Genomic DNA, 23859 nt, shown 5'->3' on the forward strand with positions numbered 1-23859 from the left:
GTGGGAAGCCTTCCCAGAAGAGTGGCAGCTGTTATAGCTGCAAAGGGGGGGCCAATGCCATATTAATGCCAATGGTTTTGGAATGGATTGTCAAACCAAATATCAGTCACAAATTGCCATTCATTTTGCGATGACCGTAAAAAAAAAATTGATTGGAAGTTGGTCTAGCCTGCAACCTTAATCTTAATAGTAATTACAGTGGCTCTCAAATGTATTGGACTTTTCCACATTTTATCCTTTTACAACATGAAATCAAAATTTATTTAATCAAGGATTTGGCACTGATCCACACAAAAAGGTAAATAATGTCAAAGTGAAGAATAAAATCTAATTGTTCTACATGAATTACAAATACAAACATAAAATTATTCATTGCATCAATACCTTTGCATTCACCCCCTTTTAATTGCAACAAAAGCTTATTTGGTTAAGTCTCTACCAGCTTTGCGTATCTAGACACAGCAATTTTTCCTGTTATTTTGCAAAATTGCTCAAGGTCCATCATATTGGAATTTGAGCAGTCCACATATTCTCAATTGGATTGACGTTTGGCAACTCGAACCTTCAGCTCCCTCCGCATATTTTCTATGGGATTATAGTCGAGGCTTTGACTGTACCACTCCAGAATATTGTTGTTTTTGTTTTTAATCCACTCTTGTGTGGCTTTAGCTGTATGTTTGGGGTCATTTTCCTACTGGAAGATTAATATTTTCCCATATCCCATTTATCCTGCAGATGTTCTTCCAGGATATCTTTGTACTTTGCTGCATCCATTTTTCCCCCTATTTTTACAAGCTTTCCAGGTCCTGATGCAGTGAAGCATCCCCATAGCATAAAGCTGCCACCACCATGCTTCACAGTAAGGATTTGAGGTTTTCTCAGGATGATGTGTGGTGTTAGGCTTGTGCCAAACATAGCATAGATGTGAAAAGCGCTTTTTTGGTCTCATCAACAATAGTCTTCATCCACTTGGTCTCAGAGAATCACATACCTTCAAACTTTATTTTTTATTTTTTACAATGGCTTTATTTTTTGCCACTCTCCTATGAAGGTCACTTGTGAAGCCCCCGGGTTATTGTTGCAGTATGCAGACTGTCTACCAGCTCAGTCATGAGAGACTGTAACTTCTTTTGAGTTGCCATAGCCCTCTTGCTAGTCTCCCTGATTACTGCTCCTCTCACCTGGATAATCTGTTTTTGTCTGTTTTAGACAGATTCACACTTGTTCCATATTATTTCCAGATCTTAATGATGGACTTTACTGTACTCCATGGGATATTCAATATTTTGGAATGTTTAATGTCCTACTATTGGTGCTTTTGAAGAACCATATTCTGGATCTGCTACGAATGTTCCTTCATCTTCATGATGTAGGTTTTGTTAGGAACTGTACTAACCCATTGTGGGTGTATTTACCATGAAATCATGTGAAACACCTTAATTGCTCACAGGTGGACTCTATTGAACTAACAACATGATTAGACAAGACAATTGGTTGCACCATAGCTCATTCAGATGTCATTGCAAACATGTATTACTTTTTTTATATTAATATAAAGTTTAATTTCATGTCGTAACACAATAAAATGGGAAATATTTCAAGGGTGGTGAATACTTCTAAGAGCCACTGTATATCTGAATGTCCAGGCAACAATACCTAATTAGTAAATTAAGGGGTAGATGCAAAACTCACCACAAATCATGTATTTCTAGTGAGGTTTCAACTAATGCCACTCACAACTACCAACTCTGACCTTGTTTGCATCTGCGGTCAGCCTGCAGGCATCCTTTGAAATAACCTGGCCTAATTGAATGGAATGTGGTGGTTGATGCGGGGCCAACAGCCAAGAGGCAGCGTGATGTTTGCTATTATGTTGGTAACTGTTGATTGACCACATATCCAGTCCCAGAGTGCAATGTTACATGTTCCAGCAATCACAACACTTTTGATAACGTACCATCTTGGCCCTCTGACCAAGTTTTGGCCTCCTTCGTCTCTTTCACGAACACCCTCTCTCTTGAAAAAAAGGGTGAAAACAAGCAAATTATTGCAATTTCCCACTAATATTCTGACCCAAGCAATTCCCTGGATAATTTTGTGAATGGACTGATTTGGAGAAACATCAGTGTTTGTGTGGGCATCCCTGCTTAGACTGCTGCCCCCGCGACCCGGCCCCGGATAAGCGGGAGAAGATGGATGGATCAGTGTTTGAAGAAATGCTGGTTTATTATGAATAGCTTTATTGAGTGATTTTATGCTATGCAAAAGTGTAATGTGGGATTTGATTTAAACTGCCGTCTACAGTGACACGTAGATGCTAAAGTTGTAAAAATAAGAATGGACAGTAGCTGCTTTGTGTTGAAACTGACAGAAGTAGTATTGCCTTCCTTTTTCATTTTGGTATTATTTCATACCGCTTCAGCATCTTAAAGACTTGCAGTCATTGATTTTTTATCACTGGATTTAAAAATGAAGCTGTCGAACCAAAAAGGATACAAAAAATTGTGCAATCTGTCATGTATGTGTTGATTAGGTCTCTCATCATAACCACTTTCTGTCAAACTTGGAATTGTATTGCTTACTGAGGTATGATAGTGACTATGCTTATAGATGATGCATATACAGTGGGGAGAACAAGTATTTGATACACTGCCGATTTAGCAGGTTTTCCCACTTACAAAGCATGTAGAGGTCTGTAATTTTTATCATAGGTACACTTCAACTGTGAGAGACGGAATCTAAAACAAAAATCCAGAAAATTTGATGGCAGCAACATGTTTAAAAAGAGTTGGGACGGGGGCATGTTTACCACTGTGTTGCAGCACCTCTTCTTTTTACAACACTAAGTGTTTTGGAACTGAGGAAACCAATTGCTGTAGTTTTGAAAGTATGATTTTTTCCCCCATTCTTGCTTTCAGCTGCTCAATAGATTGGTGTCTCCTTTGTAAATTTTTTCGTTTTCAATGGGTGACAGGTCTGGACTGCAGGCAGGCAACCAGCCTTCTGCAGATGTGCAAGTCACCCCTGGCATGTGCACGAATGAACCCCCATACCATCACAGATGATTACTCTCCTCTTTAGCCCGGAAGACGCAGCGTCCATGATTCCCAAATATAATTAACAATTTTGATTTGTCAGACCAAAGGACAGTTTTCCACTTTGCCTCAGTCCATCTTAAATGAGCTCAGGCCCACAGGAGGCGACAGTGTTTCTGGATGTTGTTTATGGTTTCTTCTTTGCATGGCAGCATTTTACCTTGCATTTGCGGATGCAGCAACAAACTGGGAATGTATGCAGATTTTGTGTAGCACACAGTTCCCAGTCTCTGTATCACACAGTTCCAAACTCTTCAGCCAGGTGTGGTACAGCGCATTTTCAATCATGCAATCATGTCTACAGTTCATACATATAGGTTACTGTCTTACATTCATCAGTTAATGTAGGGTTTGCTGGTCATACAGAGTGTCTTATTTATGGTGAAACAAAAGAGACTATAACTAGTCGATTAGTCCAAAGATCATTTCTCAGTCGAAAAAAATAAATTTTAGTCTGGGTCAATCCTGTTGAAAATCATGTATTTTGTTCAATTGTGAAACAGCTCTCCGCCCTATACATGCATCATGGTAGCCATCCTGCCACCCAAGGAGCAGCTCTCTGCCTTGTTAACGCATCATGGTAGCCATCCTGCCACCCATCCTGCCACCCAAGGAGCAGCTCTCTGCCCTGTTAACGCATCATGGTAGCCATCCTGCCACCCAAGGAGCAGCTCTCTGCCCTGTTAACGCATCATGGTAGCCGTCGTGCCACCCAAGGAGCTGCTCTCTGTCCTTTCCACGCATCATGGTAGCCATATTGCCACCCAAGGAGCAGCTCTCTGCCCTGTCCATGCATCATGGTAGCCATCCTGCCACCCAAGGAGCAGCTCTCTGCCCTGTTAACGCATCATGGTAACCATCCTGCCACCCAAGGAGCATCTCTGCCCTGCTGACTCTGACTCAGACATTTTATACATTTCCAGAGGCATAGAATGTTATAAGCCGCTTTCTGGGGGAACATTTCCCTGATCGACTAACCCGGCCGTTAGTCTTCTGCTCATTTGCTTTAAATCTGAGCGTTAATGTTACAAAGAACAGTGTAGTGCTTTACCCAAATGTGACTTTTTGTTCACAGGTGAGCTCTTCATTTTCCTTTAGTCAGTTTGATTTTCCAAAGAGCATTTTTGGAATTGCCCCTACGCTGTTAGTGGAGTTGACATTGAGCTAAGCAATCTTCATACAGCTCTTGAAAGTCTTGCTTGCCTTGCAGGGTTGCTTTCCCATCGGCTTCTGTTGATGCGGGTTCCTAAATAACAGTGACAGTCAGTGTAAGCCGATACAATTGCTCTGTCAGCCCCCACATGATATGCAAAGCCCTTTTGATGCCTCAACGTTTGGTAAACAAAGCTGTCTCAGCAGTTTGTGGTGGGTTACAGCACCAATTTATTTATCTTTCTCACAGGGGAAATTCTAGGTCTCATTGGCTCCAAATGCAGCAATGTAGAAGTTATTGTTCATGATTAAATCCAATAGTATTTGGATACTACATTGATGAGAGTAGAGTAACTCAGAAAAGGTTTTTTATTGGAATATGGTAGCCTGTTTTGTTTGTTGCAACGTGTCAGCCAATACAGCAGGCAAATCTCTCTCCCATGGGAAAAGTGTGTTTTTTTTAGGGAGACATTGGCTCTGTGATCTACAATTTGCAGTGAAGGATTTGCATTGAAGGACATGCCTGAAAACTTTTGCCAACTCCATTGTTCTCTCCAAAAGCTGAGGTTTTTCACTTGGTATGTTTTCCCCATTGTTCCAAATGGAGAAAACAACTAGGCCAATACTGTAGCAAAGCTCACCCATTGTCTTCAATAAAGGGTTTTATTTCGTTTTGATTTTGAGGTGGCGGGTGATTCTGGATATGGACATTTAGGAGTGACACTGAAGTCACGCCATCTCAAGAAATCTTCCCAAGATGTCACAAAGTTAGGTTCTTTGTCGGGACTGGCTCATTCAGGCTTTTATCCACTTCTGGTGTGTTAAATGTTTCCACTGAACCGTGGCACAGCTCCCATGTGTTATTTCACAATGCATGGGTGGTCAACACCAGCTGAATACCTGCGAGTGTGAAACTATGCAATACATGTATTTAGTATGTATGTCTATTTCTTGTCAGTGTCTAAGAAGCACGGGAAGCTGATCACGTTCCTGCGTACCTTCATGAAGTCCCGGCCTACCAAGCAGAAGCTGAAGCAACGGGGCATCCTCAGGGAGAGGGTGTTTGGCTGTGACCTTGGAGAGCACCTTCTCAACTCGGGCCACGATGGTGAGACTTGCTCTTACTCACACCTCCTTTGTCATTGTCATAACATCTTTGTTACGCAATCAGCACCACATGCAAAAGCACTATGTATGAAAAGGAAACCTCCTTTTGGCCTCTACACCATCCTAACGCCATACATCATCCTAAGAACATGTCCCTACTGTGAAGCATTGTGGTGGTCAGAATCATGTATAGGGATGCTTCTCTGCATCAGGGCCCGGAAAGCTTGTAAAGTTATAGGGCAAAATGGATGCAGGAGAGTACAAAGAAGTCCTGGAAGAAACCTGCTGATGTCTGCATGAGACCTGGGAGAAAATTCATCGTCCAGCATGAACATGGCCCCAAACATACAGCCAAGTCACAAAATGGTCAATGTCCGGTAGTGAGCACAGATCACAATCTAATTGAGAATATGTGGAAAGGGTTGAACGTGATGGAGCTTGAGCAATTTTGCAAAGTATAATGGCCAAAGAATGCTGTGTCAAGATGTGCAAAGCTGGTAGAAACTGCCTAAGGTGCGTCCCACAAATATTGACTAAAGGGGTGAATACTTATGCAATCAGTTATTTTCTGTTATGTATTTGTAAAATACTTTTGTGTTGATCAGTGGCAAAACCTTGAATGCATTTAGAGTTCTTGTCGTAACACAAAATGTGCCCCTCTGTCTTTGAATGAATAATATCGTGTACAGTATTATTTCCCTGTTGGAAGGCTGTCTTCAAATCACATCTCTTAGGCTGTGTTTGTGTGCAAATATCTGTCATGTGAAAAGGGAACTGACAGACTGTGTCAGAGATGGTAACAGAGTTCTTTTATGCCATACAGATGGCCAATCAGCCATCTGATCTAAGTTTCAAACAACATGACTATATGTCACGGTTCAAACTGGAGCAATGCAGCAGTCCCAAACTGTAACGTGATAAAGGATGACACAGTACACAGATTCTTCTTTACTTTTTAGATACATTAACATGAAAAGTGGTTTGGTCAATTGGTGCCTTCTGTTCTTCAATCAAATGTGTCACACATTTTGAAATCAACTAATTGTATTAAACATCATTTATTTACTCAAGGACTTTAAGAGAATTACATCAGTGTGCATTCAGTCATCTAAAAAATGGTTGGCACCCTTGGTAAAGATGACCATAAGTTCTGTACAAATAATACAATGCAGGTGCTCGTGAAACTAAAAATTATTAACAACCAATCCATTATGTTTAAGGCGTACTGCATTTTATTGTAAGGTAACGATTTTAATTTTTTTTAAGCATTTATTTGGAACAAAAGGTAACTGTAATTTCAAGCTTTTCACGCTAACAGTTGTTAAATTGGCCTACTGCCTCGAAGCAATGTTCTTTGAATTTGAACACACATGCTTGCTCTCTCTTTCTCACATAGACACAAAACAGTTTGTATTTAGTGTTCCACTGCTTCGCTACAACCACTCCACTTTCTTAAGGCCGCTCGTTTTTGTTTTTTTGTTTCGTTTTTTACAGCTTATGTATCCTCATAACAATTGTAGCTCTCAATGAAAACTCATGTTGAGTCGTACAATGCAATCGTAGTTCTCTCCCTCAGGCTGTCATCTTCTACAACGTTAATTGGCCAGCAAGTTATATCGATCCACATTGCTGTTGTTCCTTCGCCTGCTGCCCTGCTGCTGTACTGCACTGCTAGCCCTTCCACTGTGGCATGTGTCAGCTGTGGGTTCACAAACAAGCGTGGATTTATATTTACAACCATACAGAATCGTTCACACCCTTTTATGCCTTAGTCCCACCCATCTCTCCACATGAGGCCATGTTCTTTATAGAGGATGTATGTTAGTCCAGCACTAAACCAAAGATGTCCAAGTTGATTCAGAAAGACAAATTCCAGACTATATAAACCTAATCCAGACAAATCTGGCTGAGTTGACTGTACAGGTTACAAGGTGGGCTATGACTCCCTACGACAACATCTAGATTTTTGGTTGGATCCATAGTATAAAAATGTGCACAACACAATAGATGGCCGAAATCATACACAGACACACGGGTCAGAATGTAACAAATATAAAATGTAGTAATTTGTTTACACATATAATGTTACTAGCTACTTAAACAAGGAACCACCGTCCTAAACCATTTAATTACGTGTAACTGTACAGTAACAAAACAACAGTACAACTTGCAACAGTACAACTATGCTAGCTTACTATGCAAACCAACTAATGTTAAGATTAATGTGCTAACATTAGGCTATAGGTAACACATCAAAAAAGCTTTCCTGAGACTTGAATTTTACCCAGATAAATCAGTTAGCTGGCTATCCAGGCAACTAATGTTAACATTGCAATGTTAAAACTACTTCATGACTAATTATAATAAATAATAAAAATGTATAATAAATGTAGCTAACATTGGCAAGATACACAGATCATACACATACCTAGCGAGGAAGCTAACATTAGTATTGCAAATGTATTTTCGAAAACATTAAAGGCTGTTTTCATGGACGCATTAAGCCTACTGTAGGATGAAAAAAATCAAGTCATTGGAGAACGCACATTCCCCAGTGTACATGCATTTGAATTTGCAAACGCCCAACCTAACACAAGAATTCGCAAGAGCAGAACCTGACTTGGCAGCTCTGTGCAACATCCACCCGTCCACCACATTTTGGTTGACCATAATGTGCTATCCTGCGTTTGACCCCCACTGTCTCGGCCTAATAAAACACAGAATGCCTGAACTTACAGTGCAGTCCATTAGTATTTTGACAGCAACACAAGTTTTGTTGGCTTGGCTCTCTACTCCAGCACGCTGAATTGGAAATAAAATAATTGCTAGGATAAAGTGCAGAAAAATAAACTATCCATTGGTTGTAAATGCAGGCCTACACTAATGTTGTTCCATGGTTTTGTTATAGTGCTTAAATACAGTGGGGAGAACAAGTATTTGATACACTGCCAATTTTGTAGGTTTTCCTACTTACAAAGCATGTAGAGGTCTGTAATTTTTTATCATAGGTACACTTAAACTGTAAGAGATGGAATCTAAAACAAAAATCCAGAAAATCTAATTTCTTTATAATTAATTTGCATTTAATTGCATTACATAAGTATTTGATCACCTTCCAACCAGTAAGAATTCCGGCTCTCACAGACCTGTTAGTTTTTCTTTGAGAAGCCCTCCTGTTCTCCACTCATTACCTGTATTAACTGCACCTGTTTGAACTCGTTACCTGTATAAAAGACACCTTTCCACACACTCAATCAAACAGACTCCAACCTCTCCACAATGGCCAAGACCAGTGAGCTCTGTAAGGACATCAGGGATAAAATTGTAGACCTGCACAAAGCTGGGATGGGCTACAGCACAATAGGCAAGCAGCTTGGTGAGAAGGCAACAACTGTTGGCGCAATTATTAGAAAATGGAAGAAGTTCAAGACGATGGTCAATCTCTCTCGGTCTGGGGCTCCATGCAAGATCTCACCTCGTGGGGCATCAATGATCATGAGGAAGGTGAGGGATCAGCCCAGAGCTACACGGCAGAACCTGGTCAATGACCTGAAGAGAGCTGGGACCACAGTCTCAAAGAAAACCATTAGTAACACACTACGCCGTTGCCATCACAGCCGTCATGGATTAAAATCCTGCAGCGCACGCAAGGTCCCCCTGCTCAAGCCAGTGCATGTCCAGGGCCCTCTGAAGTTTGCCAATGACCATCTGGATGATTCAGAAGAGGAATGGGAGAAGGTCATGTGGTCTGATGAGACAAAAATTTAGCTTTTTGGTCTAAACTCCACTCACCGTGTTTGGAGGAAGAAGAAAGATGAGTACAACCCCAAGAACACCATCCCAGCCGTGAAGCATGGAGGTGGAAACATCATTCTTTGGGGATGCTTTTCTGCAAAGGGGACAGGACGACTGCACCGTATTGAGGGGAGGATGGATGGGGCCATGTATCGCGAGGTCTTGGCCAACAACCTCCTTCCCTCAGTAAGAGCATTGAAGATGGGTCATGGCTGGGTCTTTCAGCATGACAACGACCCGAATCACACAGCCAGGGCAACTAAGGGGGGTCTCTGTAAGAAGCATCTCAAGGTCCTGGAGTGGCCTAGCCAGTCTCCAGACGTGAACCCAATAGAAAATCTTTGGAGGGAGCTGGAAGTCAGTACTGCCCAGCGACAGCCCTGAAACCTGAAGGATCTGGAGAAGGTCTGTATGGAGGAGTGGGCCAAAATCCCTTTTGCTGTGTGTGCAAACCTGGTCAAGAACTACAGGAAACGTATGAACTCTGTAACTGCAAACAAAGGTTTCTGTACCAAATAATAAGTTCTGCTTTTCTGATGTATCAAATACCTATGTCATGCAATAAAATGCAAATGAATTACTTAAAAACCATACAATGTGATTTTCTGGATTTTTGTTTTAGATTCCGTCAGTCACAATTGAAGTGTACCTATGATAAAAATTACAGACCTCTACATTCTTTGTAAGTGGGAAAACCTGCAAAATCGGCAGTGTATGAAATACTTGTTCTCCCCACTGTATCATATGCTAGCTTTGTCGTTGTGTAGATCTGAAGTACTTTATACCCCCTCTACATGACAATAGAGAAGCCAGGGACTGCCACCCCCCCCCCCACACACACACACCCCCTCCCTCCCTCTTCGCTCAATCTGTCTCTCTCTGCTCATGCAGCAGGCCATGACGTGTAATCTGATTGTCTGTCTAGATAGCCACTGGTGTCTACAGCTCTCTCTACTTGTCTCTGACCACTTGCCAAAATAAGTAGCAGTCAAATGGCTGATGTTGGTTGGGTATTGATTTGCGATGCGGCAGAGATTGGGAAAGGAAATAAGGGCCCTTTTTAAATAAGGGTCAATCGCAGATCTTCACCAACTACACAATTTGATAACTGTGGTTCATAAAAGAAACAGGGACCTGTTTTGGCTTGTGAGCACCACTTGTACATATTCTTGCTAAAATTACACAAGTTCTCCTTAGTGAATGTTTAAGGAATGCCTTTGATCCGATTTCCTCAACTCATCATGAGCTGCTTCACGAGACATTGCTTTTGATCAGTAGAATTTAGAGTTTCTTTTTCTCTAGATTCTGAATTACCAGTGTTCCTTTGAGGAATAACATATACATGTTTTTGCCGGACCGCATAAGCGGAGCCGGCCTAGAAGTGCGAATGTCTCTTACTGACTGAGTGAATGAATGCCTGACTGGTTATTGTAAGGTTTTTCATTTTTCCCCCTCAAAGATTTCAGTTTATTTTTCAATTGAATTGTTCACATTATAGGTCACATTAAAAGTGGAAAAGGTTCTGACATGATTTATCTTTGTCTCATTCTTTTACATCACAAACGTGGCATTTTCACAGGGGTGTGTAGACTTTTTATATCCACTGTTTATTGATAGTTATTGTATCAATGTTATTCACAAATAGTTAATAAGCTGTAAAAACAGCCAGTGGCAAAAGCCATACAGTTCATAGATGCTATTTGTGGAAGTAAACTTCATAAGAAACGTTAGTCAGTTTAATACAATGCTTAATGGTGTCTAGCGACATTTTACTGGCTAATAAGCTTTTAAAACGGCCATTGGCAAAAGTCATACATTTCATGTATGCAATTTGTGGTGGTGGTAAACTAAACAAGAAATGTTAGTCAGTTTAACACAATGCTTAATGGTGTCTAGCTAAATATTCACTAAATATTTATTGCTCCATGGCGTAGTGGTTAAAGACAACCTCACGTGGGAGATCCGGGTTTGCGTCCAGGGATGGCAACAGCGATCGTCTGTCTGTGTTGCGGGCCGGCTGACCTAAGCTTGCCTGGTTTCCTGTTTAGATAGAAGGTAGACAGTCCCTATTTGACCCTGGAGTATCCCGGTGCACCTCTGTTGTTTGAAGTAGAGCTGCCCCTTAAGTGCTGTGTGTGCTGTGTGTGCTGTGTGTGCTGTGTGTGCTGTGTGTGCCTTGTGTTCTCCGACATTGTTTCTTGCTTCAGTTCCCCAGGTACTCAAAAGCTGCACAGACTTCATCGAGAAGCATGGTGTGGTGGACGGCATGTACCGACTCTCTGGAATCGCCTCCAACATCCAGAAACTACGGTAAGGCACATGTACACAGTGTCTCACACACTTACACATTTGGCTGTGCTGTCTTGTAGATATGGGTTTGCCTCATGCAGTGTTTACTGAAGTGATCTCCATTGTATTTCAGCCACCAGCATCTGAGAATTTGTTCTGTTTGGCACAAACAATGTGTATGTGTCTGGGCATTCCCTTCAACCTGTTGACTGGCTGCGAGCTGTAGCAAAGTTACTGTTCTCCCAACCCAACAAATAACTCCCAGTTTCTTACCCTGTAATTAACATCTTGGACTGTAAAGAGCATTGAATGTTTGGTATTTCGAAGCCAAGTGTGAAATAGTCTTATTTTTCTGCTGCAGTCTTACATTTTTCCCCTGTGCAATTATTATTTACATGACTTAACTCTGGAATTTAGATTTAGGATCCAATTCGATTGGTTGAATCCACTGTTGAATATACATGTCACTTTCCATCTCAGTTATCTACATTGAATATATAATTTTGTTTTAATGAAGTATTATTCCATTTATGACCACAACCATTATTTCAGAATATCATGATTTATTATGTGAAATTTACGACTTAATAGCAACTGTCTGGAAGGTGCCATCAACAAATGATTAAAGGGACGGTCCTCTCCAGAACTCTGTTTATTGACATAGTTGTTGAGAATCCATGGATTTTTAGGTGGATTTTTCAGTCACACAACTGCAATCGGAGAAATTATTGTATTATTCTCTCTCGATTTGTCTGTGCTTTTTGCGTATCCTCTTCTCTCTTTCTTTCCCAGGCATGAGTTTGACTCAGAGCAGATCCCCGACCTGACCAAAGATGTGTACATCCAGGACATCCACTGTGTGGGCTCCCTGTGCAAGCTGTACTTCCGCGAGCTGCCCAACCCCCTGCTAACCTACCAACTCTATGAGAAATTCTCTGTAAGGACCTTCTATTGGCACAGTGACAACACAGCACCCTTCCTGAGTGCCATTCTCCTACAACATACTTACTTTCACAAACATGTCGCTCACTGGTATTGATTATGTTACTTTCGCCAAACGTTCACCAAACTCAAACAGCACTTTTTGAGGATTTATTAAAACCTAAGCACATTGGACCCTCTTTAAATGACTGGTAAACAACAAAAAATGTGAATCTGGGCTGTAAGGGTGGATGTTTTCCAGTTGCTGTGGAAGAAAGGGGAAAGATGGAGGACGAGTGCAGGCTCAGCCCGGCGCTGTGCAAGGGCCTCTGCACCAGCCCTGGCCGGCTGACTGTGTGGAAGTGTCAGACAGTAAGCACGTCTGAACACCGAGGCACTGATCTGTATCCTCCCTCCCTTTGTCCTCTGCTTCACAGGAGGCCGTGTCAGCAGCCACAGACGAGGAGCGGCTCATCAAAATACATGATGTCATCCAGCAGCTGCCTCCGCCGCATTACAGGTTAGAGCAGACCCACACTGCCCCCTAAAGGAACTGTCAGGATACAGCACCATACGGTCTCCATAACAACATGTCAATACACAGCATGTCAGTAGAAAGGTTTTGCATCAGGAAGGTTGTCATTTAACAATGACGTGGACATATCACATTGATGTTATTTCATTACACCAATAAAGGAATGTTGTCATAAACATGAACAGTGACATTAACATATTGATAGACATACTTATATTTTAACAAACTTCTTATATTATTTTTGGTTATTGTATTACACTCACTCATAGTTTTTGATTACGTAATAAAAACATCTAGTCTGGTGTAGTTGTCAAACACGCCACCTGGTTCAGATGTGAACTTCCTGCATTTATAACACTACCATAATATACTAAAGCTAATTAGTCTCAAAGTAGAACTGGTGTTAATTAGCTGTGCGTTTTGTTATCCATCTTGTTCCCAGGACTCTGGAGTTCCTCATGAGGCACCTTTCCCATCTAGCCACCTTCAGCTACGTTACCAACATGCACAGCAAGAACTTGGCCATTGTCTGGGCCCCTAACCTTCTGAGGTTAGTAAATTGTGTTATTTTCTTCCTAAATGTCTTGTTAATGATCACATCTCACCAGTGTTATCAGTAGGTACAGTGCAGTGAAAAGTATTTGGCACCTGTCAGATTGCTTGAAATTGATCAGGTTGATAACACCGTAATATATAGGGAGTCTGAGAAAAAGAATTAGGTTCAAAAGTGGGGTTTTCATGCATAAAGTGTGACAGCAGCTTTAATGGTTCACATGTAGATGCTAATAAGGTAACTGTAATGGTTTGCAAGTAGAGACTAATGATAAGGTAACTGTAACGGTTCACATGTAGAGGCTAATGATCAGGTAACTGTAACGGTTCACATGTAGAGGCTAATGATAAGGTAACTGTAACGGTTCACATGTAGAGGCTAATGATGAGGTAACTGTATCTTTTTTTTTTTATATCTATGTAAACTGGGAGCTTCTGTAGCATATGAGTTGAATACTTATTCAAGCTAAATATTTCTAAGTATTTCTTAACACAAACCCAGTGTCACCTTACAATAATTGATTTTGAGTGTCATCGTATCAAAATAAAATATCCAAAAGAATGACATTTCAGTGTAGCATTTGTAATTCAGTAATTAAGAGAGAATTGGTCAGGGGTTTGAATAATTTTGCAAGGCACTGTGCACAATGTAGCTCCGAGTAACTTTAGTGAACTCTTTACTACAAATGGAAATGCCTGTATTTATTAGTATGACTAAATATAAATCAAAACCTGCAGCGTTTTTGTTGACACATGTTGTTGTTGAAAATAAATATTAGAATTCCTTATTTTGTCTCAATACCCACCTGTCAAGGTCTAAGCAGATCGAGTCAGCCTGCTTCAGCGGCACAGCAGCCTTCATGGAGGTCCGCATCCAGTCAGTGGTGGTGGAGTTCATACTGAATCACGTAGACGTCCTCTTCAGCCCCAAGCTCAGCTCACTCATACGGGAGGGAGCAGGTATGTATGCAAACCCATTGGGAAATGATCTATGTTCTCAGTGCCATGGTGCTAACCAGATCTGGAGGAGTCTTCTAACATTGCAGGATTTGTCATGGCACAGGCTAAGTGGTCATATAGGACTTGCAGTATGTTTCCTCTAAAATGATTTAGAAACATTTATATAGTTCCTTTTAGGCTTTATATAGCCATTGCTGTAGACAGTCATTCTGGGTGGTTGGTAGTATTTACCAGGGCCTATAAGATAAGGTGACAAGCCAGCTTGACCACAGTGCACATTCATGCATGTATTATTAATAAGCAGTGTGGCCATTTCCAAAATAAGTTTTGACTGATCATCATGCTGTAATGGGAACACACTGTCATAGCACCATCAATATGGGTATTTGGGTACCATGTTAACGATGCTTTGACGGTAAATTGAGGGCATTCGTGTAGTCCTAGAATAAGCCAGTAGGTTGGTTCGATAAGAAATGTATCAGCTCTTTAGAGCTGACATGCCTTTCGAATATATTTCAAATGAAATGATCAGTTAATACATCACAGCATCATCAAATCTGCAGGTTTTAGGCTTCGTTAGAAAGGGGTATTACGTAGAACAATCACATTATGTAAGTCATTTGTCTCTTCCACAACATAATGTAAATGATGTTCACTCATCTCTCCCCTAGGACACAACTCATTATCGCGGCCTAAGTCCCTGCTGGTGTCTTCTCCCTCCACCAAGTTGCTGACGCTGGAGGAGGCCCAGGCACGGACACAGGCCCAGATCAACTCCCCAGTCACGGCGGACAGCAAGTACATTGAGGTGGGAGAGGGCCCGGCAGCCCTGCAGGGCAAATTCCACACCGTCATCCAGTTCCCTACTGAAAGGTACAAACAACCTAATTCCACACCGTCATCCAGTTCCCTACTGAAAGGTATATAAACAACCTAATTCCAGACCATCATCCAGTTCCCTATTGAAAGGTGTATAAAACAACCTAATTCCACACCGTCATCCAGTTCCCTACTGAAAAGTATAAACAACCTAATTCCACACAGTCATCCAGTTCCCTACTGAAAGGTACAAACAACCTAATTCCACACAGTCATCCAGTTCCCTACTGAAAGGTATATAAACAACCTAATTCCACACCGTCATCCAGTTCCCTACTGAAAGGTACAAACAACCTAATTCCACACAGTCATCCAGTTCCCTACTGAAAGGTGTATAAACAACCTAATTCCACACAGTCATCCAGTTCCCTACTGAAAGGTGTATAAACAATCTAATTCGACACAGTCATCCAGTTCCCTACTGAAAGGTATAAACAACCTAATTCCACACAGTCATCCAGTTCCCTACTGAAAGGTATAAACAACCTAATTCCACAGTCATCCAGTTCCCTACTGAAAGGTATAAACAACCTAATTCCCTGGTGTCTTTCTAACCATCCATGTTTGCCCACGAGGTGTGAAGTCTGGAAATGGAAGCCTAAAGTACTTCAGTGACACAAAGTCTGTTGTACCTTCAATTCAAACCATTATACTTGAATACATTTATATTGCAACAGAGTATTTTTTTTTTCTTCATCCATTGTTCCCTACAGAAAAAGGCCGCCTGTAAAATCCAAGAAGTCTCCGGTGGGAAGCTGGCGCTCGTTCTTCAACCTGGGCAAATCCTCATCTATGTCCAAGCGCAAGCTGCAGCGTAACCCCAGTGAACCCAGTGAACTGAAGACCATGGCCCTGGCAGGTGAAATACCCTCCTCCCTACCAAACAACCTTCCCTCTGAACCTTCTCACAAATAGACTAATAGAATATACAGTGGGGAGAACAAGTATTTGATACACTGCCGATTTTGCAGGTTTTCCTACTTACAAAGCATGTAGAAGTCTGTAATTTTTAGTGGTCTCTTAATTTTTTCCGGAGCTGTATATAAATACATTAATATAAAATGTGTGTGTATGTATATATGTATACAAATAAACACTCACAATCCAAATAAATAACCAGTTTGACTGTCAGGTGCCTAAGACCTTTGCACAGTACTGTACATTTGGAAGGTAACTCCCATCTGTCCCGTTCCAGGAGGCAGGGGGGACACAGCAACGCTCAGATCGGCCAAAAGTGAGGAGTCGCTTACCTCGCTACACAACGTTGAAGGTAAGGTCTCACAGGACTTTGACTGAGTGAGCCCATTCTTCAGCTTCTGCCTGTGTAGACTCTTGGATCAGCTAACTAGATTTTTGTTCTAGTATTATTCACACCAGTTTTAGAGGATATAACAGGACCTGTACTGCTGGCTGCTGAATCCTCAATGCTTGGGGGTTTGTGGCGTACAGTATTTGTGATGCGTCGTGCCTCCGAACAGCTCTTAGCTGTGGTGTATTGTACCACCATATACCACCACCCTCATGTCTTTTTGCTATAAATATCGTGTTACTTTTTACCAGAAATGCATTAAACATTTCACAGCATACGCATTTATTATTTATGTTTATGGTGTAATTGGTCGGGAAAATATTTTGGCAGTTAACAACTCTGACCGGCTGGTTGATGGCCTAACAGTTCTCAAATGTGAAAAGGGGTCACCCTAGGGAAAGGATTGTGAAAACCAAGTAGTCCATTTTTCCCCCTCTCAATTAAATATGTGTGACTTGTTTTTAAATTCATGGTGATTTGTCCCTGCTCCCTCTAGGAGAGTCAAAGGTGTACCGTCCGCGGCGACCCCGCTCCAGCAGCGATGCCCTCTCGGCCTCCTTCAATGGAGACCTGCTGGACAGCCACACCCGGCAACATTGTAACGCCTTCGAAAAGCTGGCCCAAGGCAATAGCGTGGGCTCTACCCGCGACAGGGCGGGCAGCGACGAGGACGAAGGGCCCATCTGTGTGCCAGCCCTCATTTCACCCCCGCGTTCGTCTGGCGAGGATGTGGACCTTAGCCCACCTGACATCGGCATGGCCTCGTTGGACTTTGACCCCATGTCATTCCAGTGCAGCCTACCCGACGGCTCCTTCTCCTTCCCCATGGGGCTGAGTGATGCAGCCACAGGCGTGGCCGGCCAAGGCAGTGCTGAAAACAACTCGGCTCCTGTCTCACCCTCATTCCTGGGAAAGTTCACCAGCCCATTCCTGTCGCCTGACCTCAGCCCTGCCATGGGAAAGAAAGCTGAGAGCAAGAAAATGACCTGCTCTGTGTCTTTCCCAGACAAAACCTTACAGGCTGTGTCCCCTATAAAGTCCAAGTCTGCTATTTTGGCTCCACTGACAATTTCGGAGCCGTTCGCAGTAGAGTTTCCTGCGAAGCCAACAGAAAGCCATTGTGTTCCGCAGCCATCCTCCCCTCCCACGGGACTGCTCAGGGACTCGCCTCCGTTGATGGGCTCAGTGCTGCTGAGGACGGGGGAGCCATCGCTGAGTGAGGCCTTCCAGATGGAGATGCACTGTAAACTCTCCGACTTAGACACTGACATCAACACTGAGAGCCAGGACGCCACAGGAGAAGAAAACCCTGCCCAGCAACCTTCACCCACAAGTGGCCGAGAACAACCAGGTCAGTGGTAGACAGACGCTACCGGGAGTTGTTTACGCTTAACCCAAAGGTTATATTTGTTTCCTTGCCATCTTAGTTGTCTGTGGTTGTGTAAAGACTGCTTACAGGGTTAGGAAACAAATGTAATGATCTAATTTAAGTGTATATTTCATTTTAGAGCATAAGACCTTTAATTATGCTTTGATTGACGATGCCTGTTTCATTTCTAGGTTTAAGTTTCCCCGCCTCATGCCTTTATCTCCTTGCATGGATTTCAGCTCAAAGAAATCTGTCCTCATGATGGACCACCATGCTTAACTCTTCCCTCTCTCTCCTACTGCTGAAGACCAAGCCTGCCTTTTTCCCCTGCTTTTTTCTTGCCCTCAAGCACCCTTTCTTTTCTCTGTCCTCACACTGCAGTGCCCTTCTGTTTTTGTCCCCCTCCCAGGAGCCGTAGCTAGTCTGGACTCTCCAAAGGCCTCCCCCTCCGTGTCCCTACTCCACCCCCCGCCCCCTCCGAAGAATGCTGCACGTATGCTGGCCCTGGCCCTGGCCGAGTCTGCCCAACAGGCATCCATCCTGACCCAGAGGAGGCCCTCCAAGTCCCAGCCACCCACACCACTGTCCCCTGTCAGGCCCATGGAGCCCTCACATTCTCTGGACTGGCCCCCTCCCCCACCCATGCATCCCCACACGTCCCTTGAGGAAGGACTCCAAACAGGAGCAGCCCAAACCCCAAACCAAACCCCCACTACCATCACCCCAAACCTCACCCCTTCCTCTTCTCCACCTCCCACCATCACTACTGACAAACAGCCCAGCCAGTCAGCCAGCCGTCAGTCCATCAGTTCAGGCCCGGGTGCTAAGTCCTCCCCCACTCTTCCCGGAGCCAGGCAGGAGCCTTCATCTGCATCTCCCCTTCATCAGTGTGCCACCATTCCCTCCAGCCCCTCTGCCCATGTGTCCCCCACTCAGAGGAGTCCAGAGGGGCGTCAGCCGGCCGTGGGCCAGGTAGCAGTCGGCAGCACTGAATCCTCCACCGCCCCGGCCACCACCACCAGGAGCAGCAGGGAGCCGGTTGTCCTGCCACAGCCTACTCCTGAAGAGGTGAACTGGACAAAATGTGACGTGTGCAGCATGTCTTTCATATGTTACCTACATATCTAAAACATTTACATGTTTTCAGGTCCCTGTTGATGAGAACGTCTGGTCGTCGACCCTTCCAAAGTCCTCTGAGCAGCCTCAACCAGCGCCTCATCCTCAGTCTAAACCTCAGCTCCAGCCTCATCCCAAGCCCCAGTCCCATCCCCAGCCAAATGCCAGACTGGCCCCCGCTCCAGCTGAGTCAGTGGAGAGACCGTGGGAGGCCATAAAGCCAGTACAGCCCCCAACAGAGCCTGTGCCCCACAACAATGCCCATGGGCCGCCAACGCCACCCGTCCGCTCCATCGAGAGCAAACTGGCAACCGCTGCCCTGAGCCACACCGAGGCCGCCAACCCTGGCATCTTCCACAATATCCTGGCAGAGGCTTCCATGCCTGAAGAGGCCCTCGCCCATCCGCCCCCTCCCCTGCGGAAGACTTCCAACCACCAGTCAGCCTACCTGTACCACACAAAGGGAGATGCCGCCTCGCTGGAGCCTATGGGTGAAGACTACTACCACCAGCGGGCCATTCCCACAGGGCAGCCTTCGTACCACTACCGGCCGGACAGTGTTCCCCCACACCACTCCTACGTGTCCAAGTCAGAGCCCCAGATACCTTACAGTGCCCGCACGGACCAGCGCTACAACACCCTGGCTCACCCCAGGTCCTACCACCAGACCATGAAGCACCGCGGGCCCCCCAGGGCTGGTGAGTACATCAGCCCCAGCCTGGGACACCGCGGCCAGGCCTACGGGCCAATGGAGGGAGGCCCGGTCTACCCCACCATTCGCAGGGTCCACTCGCTCCACGTGCCCTCGAACGTCCGTTCCGTGCCCTTCCAGAGGGCAGAGGTGCCGCCGGACAACGAGCTCTTCTACTACCAGCGGCCCGTCTACCAGTGCAAGGCCTACCAGCCGCCTCAGCAGTCCCCGCAGGCCGACTACCATGTCACCCAGCTCCAGCCTTACTTTGAGAACGGCCGCGTGCAGTACCGCTACAGCCCGTATTCGCCTAGCACCAACCCACTGGACAGCCCTTACTATGACGTTGACCCCTACGGGACCGTCCGGCTGCGGCACTTCCACTCGTTCGGCAGCAGGGACCTGGGGCCAGCCCTCGGCCGGTCGGGGGGCAAGGCAGGAAGCTACCATTACCTGTCCCGCCATGTCTTCCCACCGGGGAAGGAGCACAGCTTCGTTAGCAGAGACATGCCCCCAGTCCACGGCTCCAAGGGAGCCGCTGTCTACATCGCTTGGGACCCCGATGAGTCGGAAAGGCTTCGGATGCACTCCATCCGCAGAGAGAGTCGCGCCAGGCAGAAGGTCAAGGGTCCCGTCATGTCTCAGTACGACAACGTGGGAATGTTCGTGCCTGGAGACCTGGGAAGGTACGAAACCCTACACCTGCGCAGTAAGTCGGACCCTGGCAAAGCCATGCTGATGTCTGCTGAGGGTAAAGATGGGCACTATGGCGTACACCCAGGCTCCCAGCATGCACCCCGACACCTGGTGTCAGACCTCGACCTCCTCATGTACATGGAGCCGGAAAAGCACTGTCAGGGGAACGGCACAGGGGACCAACAGATCAGCTCCAGGAACTGCCCTGCCTCCCACTTGCACCAAGCCCAACACCTGCCGCGCAAACAACCCCATCAGCAGGACCCTAGCCAGCACGACCCCGGCGACAGCGCTCGGGGCTTCCAACCGAGCTACGAACGACTCGATCCAGACCGCCATCTGAACCGGGCAAAAACCCCTGGTGGTCACCAGAAGCACGACGACCAGCAACAGCCGACCCCAGTCAAGCCTGAGCGGTTGCACAGCGTCCGAGAGCGACCGCAGCAGCACTACAGCCAAACGCCCATGCCTGAACCGGACAGAGACTACTCATATCAGCTCCATGGTCGGCAGCAGAGACACAGTACCGTGACGGTGCAGTCCCACTATGACAATCTGGATGACTACCACCCAGCAGCAGTACCTCAGCCACAGGCCCCCATGCCAAATTCTCACGGGGGCTCCTCTGGCTCTTTCCCTACCAACCCTGGCTTCACAGGAAGCCACAGCAACAGAGCATACTCGACTGCCTTGGGCCAGGGCGCCTTCATTCCAGCTGAACTGGCCTTGCAGAGGCCTGAGACAGAAATACATGCTGAATGAGGAAGAGACTTTTGAAAAGAAATGTAAAACTTTTGCGCTGGTTTTAGGAAGCAAATAAGTGACTCAACTCTAGATTGAAATGTTCCGCAGCCTCTGCAGGACAGTGGACTGTCATCTGACCGTTTCACATTATTTTTCTCTGTATTTTCTAAGAATTGTAAAGAAAATAATAAGATACTTTTTACAGAATGTACTAAATTTGCTTTAATTTCCTTCATTGTTTTAAGTCAAACAGTTTAATGAAATGGTGGCTAAATGTTTATGATATTATAAATAAAAGGTATGTGAAACTGGAACCACAAATATTTTAAATGTGTACAAAAATGAACTACTGGTTTTAGCCGGTGCTAAGGAAGTAGAGCGTAACAGGATGAAGATTTGCATTTTAGAAATGCATGTACAGTAAATCTCTTAAAGAACTGTTCTGTGTACCTCTGATATCCATTGTGTAATTTCTGGTTGTTATAGTAAAAATTGTCATAGGAGGAAATCATTGAGCCCTCCTTTATGTGTACACAAGGCAGTGCAGTATGTTCAATTAAGAGTATCAAGTGAGTTCTAGGCCTTCCGTATTGGAGGAACGTTTACCTGGTACCGTAGGGGTATGTTCATATTTTATTTGCTCTGTGACTGTGCCATGCTTAGATTTTATGTATTTTTGCTATGAAACAGAGTGAAGTTAATTATAATGTAATGTTAGAGGTTTGCTCTTCATTGTAAGGGGGACCAAACGTTTTGGCTGAGTCTTTTTGACTGTGAAAGCATTCCTGCACATGCTTCATGATTGGGTTTGAGAATGACAGTGTTACCTTGTAAGACATTTTCAGTGCAAGTAGCTAATGAAATTGGCAGATGATTAAGATTTATCTAATTTCATTTCAGATTAAGGTAATTCAAATATTTAAACTTTGACCTTATTTCAGTCGTAACCCCCATTGGCTTGTGAAGGTACTATTCTCTTTTGCCTTATGATTACCTATTCAAATGAATACTAAACTAAATACTCCCATATGTCCCTCCTTTGCTGTGGGGCACAGTGGCTAAAGAAACACATAGTTGTGTGAATGTGAAAACATCTATCTCAGTAACTGGAGGGTATTGTAATGTTAAATAGTAACAACAATAAAATTGTTCAGGAAATAACTCTTGTCTAATTTACTAATTTAAATTACCTATTTTACAAAAATGCTGTGTAGAATGTTCATTCTACTTTTACTCTCAAAATCAAAAATGTCCCTTTCTACACAGTATAATAGTTCATATTCACAGGTTATCTTGCGTGATCTAAATTTTTCATTGTTGTTTTTATGACTTATCTAATGTTATCTCTTTACGATGTACCTTTCAATTCAGGGGTATAACTAACAAATGTAGGTAAAACAAGTGGTCAGAGAAGAAACATGCTTAGAGCTTAACTCATTTCTTCAACACAGACCTGAGAAGTGCATATCACTATAAGATGCTGTCACAAAGACGTGTATCAAAGCTAACAGGTAGGTTTCTTCTGGTCGGACCATTGTTTACAATCTATTCCAGAGTACTGTCTGCCTGTGCAGTGGTGCTGTCTAGCTAAAAGGTAACACTTACCATTTGTGTCTATAAATGTAATTACACTATTAATGGTAATTTAAGCATTTGTGAATGCCTCTTAAGCTTATAACACATTGATCAAAATACTGTGATAGCTGTTTAGTGCTTTGCAAATAGGGTGCTAATCCTAAGCTCTACTTGATAACCATTTATTAGTGCCTCATAATAATGTGACCTTTGAGAATATACAAATGTTCATAAAATATTTAAATGAATGAGAATGCCCTCATCACAGTAATTCCAAGTGTTGCTGACTTTTTAGTCAGCCCCACAATTGGCCACAATGGAAATGACTAAATATGAAATGCATACTGCCTAACAAGGTAAAAACAATTATATATGCTGCAGTGAATGGATTGTAAAAATTACTCTGTATAGTCAAAATATGCTGGAAAGTCATGGGGCACTATGTGACTGAAAATGTTGCTTGCTTTTTACTTTGTTTTATTCCATTGGTCACAATGCAAATCAGTGTACACTGCTCAAAAACATTAAGGGAACACAATCATTACAGTACATAACCAAGTCAAACTTCAGGCATTTCAATCTGTCCAGTTAGGAAGCATAAGCGATTGTAAATCAATGTCACCTGTTTTGGTGCAAAAGAAAGAGGCAACAGCAAGACAACCCCCAAAAAGGGAATGGATTTGCAGGTGGTGGCCACAGACATTTGCTCTCTCATTCACCTTCCTGACTGATTCTTCTCTAGTTTTGCATTTTGCCAGTAACCTTGTCACTACTGGTAGCATGAGGCAGTACCTGTAGCACATTCAGCTGGCACAGGGAGTCCATCTCCTCCAGGACGGCACATACATATGTGCCATCAAATGAAAGTTTGCTGTGTCTCCCAGTACAGTCTCATGAGCATGGAGGAGATAGCAGGAGATGGGCCATTACACAAGGACAGCTGGAGAAGGGCATCAACCCAGCAGCAGCACCGGTATCAGCTCCTTTGTGCAAGGAGAAACAGGGCACTTCCAGAGCCCTACAAAACGACCTCCAGCGGGCCACTGGTGTGCATGTTTCTGACCAAACTGCCAG

The 23859-nt window shown here is 44.0% G+C and overlaps 1 protein-coding gene across 6 annotated transcripts in view; it reads left to right on the forward strand.

Annotated features, from left to right (window-relative positions):
- Positions 1 to 22368, forward strand: part of arhgap32b (Rho GTPase activating protein 32b) — a 168336-nt gene extending 145968 nt beyond the window's left edge. For all 6 annotated transcript variants that reach the window (XM_013134594.4, XM_020048382.3, XM_020048383.3 and 3 more), the window contains 12 exons: positions 5206 to 5355; positions 11357 to 11459; positions 12231 to 12375; positions 12797 to 12879; positions 13337 to 13444; positions 14261 to 14406; positions 15078 to 15279; positions 15999 to 16144; positions 16481 to 16555; positions 17091 to 17945; positions 18373 to 19031; positions 19111 to 22368. In XM_013134594.4, the coding sequence (XP_012990048.2) occupies positions 5206 to 5355; positions 11357 to 11459; positions 12231 to 12375; positions 12797 to 12879; positions 13337 to 13444; positions 14261 to 14406; positions 15078 to 15279; positions 15999 to 16144; positions 16481 to 16555; positions 17091 to 17945; positions 18373 to 19031; positions 19111 to 21228 (4790 nt within the window). In that variant the 3' untranslated portion in view covers positions 21229 to 22368. The remainder of the gene's footprint in view (positions 1 to 5205; positions 5356 to 11356; positions 11460 to 12230; positions 12376 to 12796; positions 12880 to 13336; positions 13445 to 14260; positions 14407 to 15077; positions 15280 to 15998; positions 16145 to 16480; positions 16556 to 17090; positions 17946 to 18372; positions 19032 to 19110) is intronic.
- Positions 22369 to 23859: the final 1491 nt, after the last annotated feature.

This window comes from Esox lucius, chromosome 7, assembly GCF_011004845.1.
Source record: "Esox lucius isolate fEsoLuc1 chromosome 7, fEsoLuc1.pri, whole genome shotgun sequence".
NCBI classification, from domain to species: domain Eukaryota; kingdom Metazoa; phylum Chordata; class Actinopteri; order Esociformes; family Esocidae; genus Esox; species Esox lucius.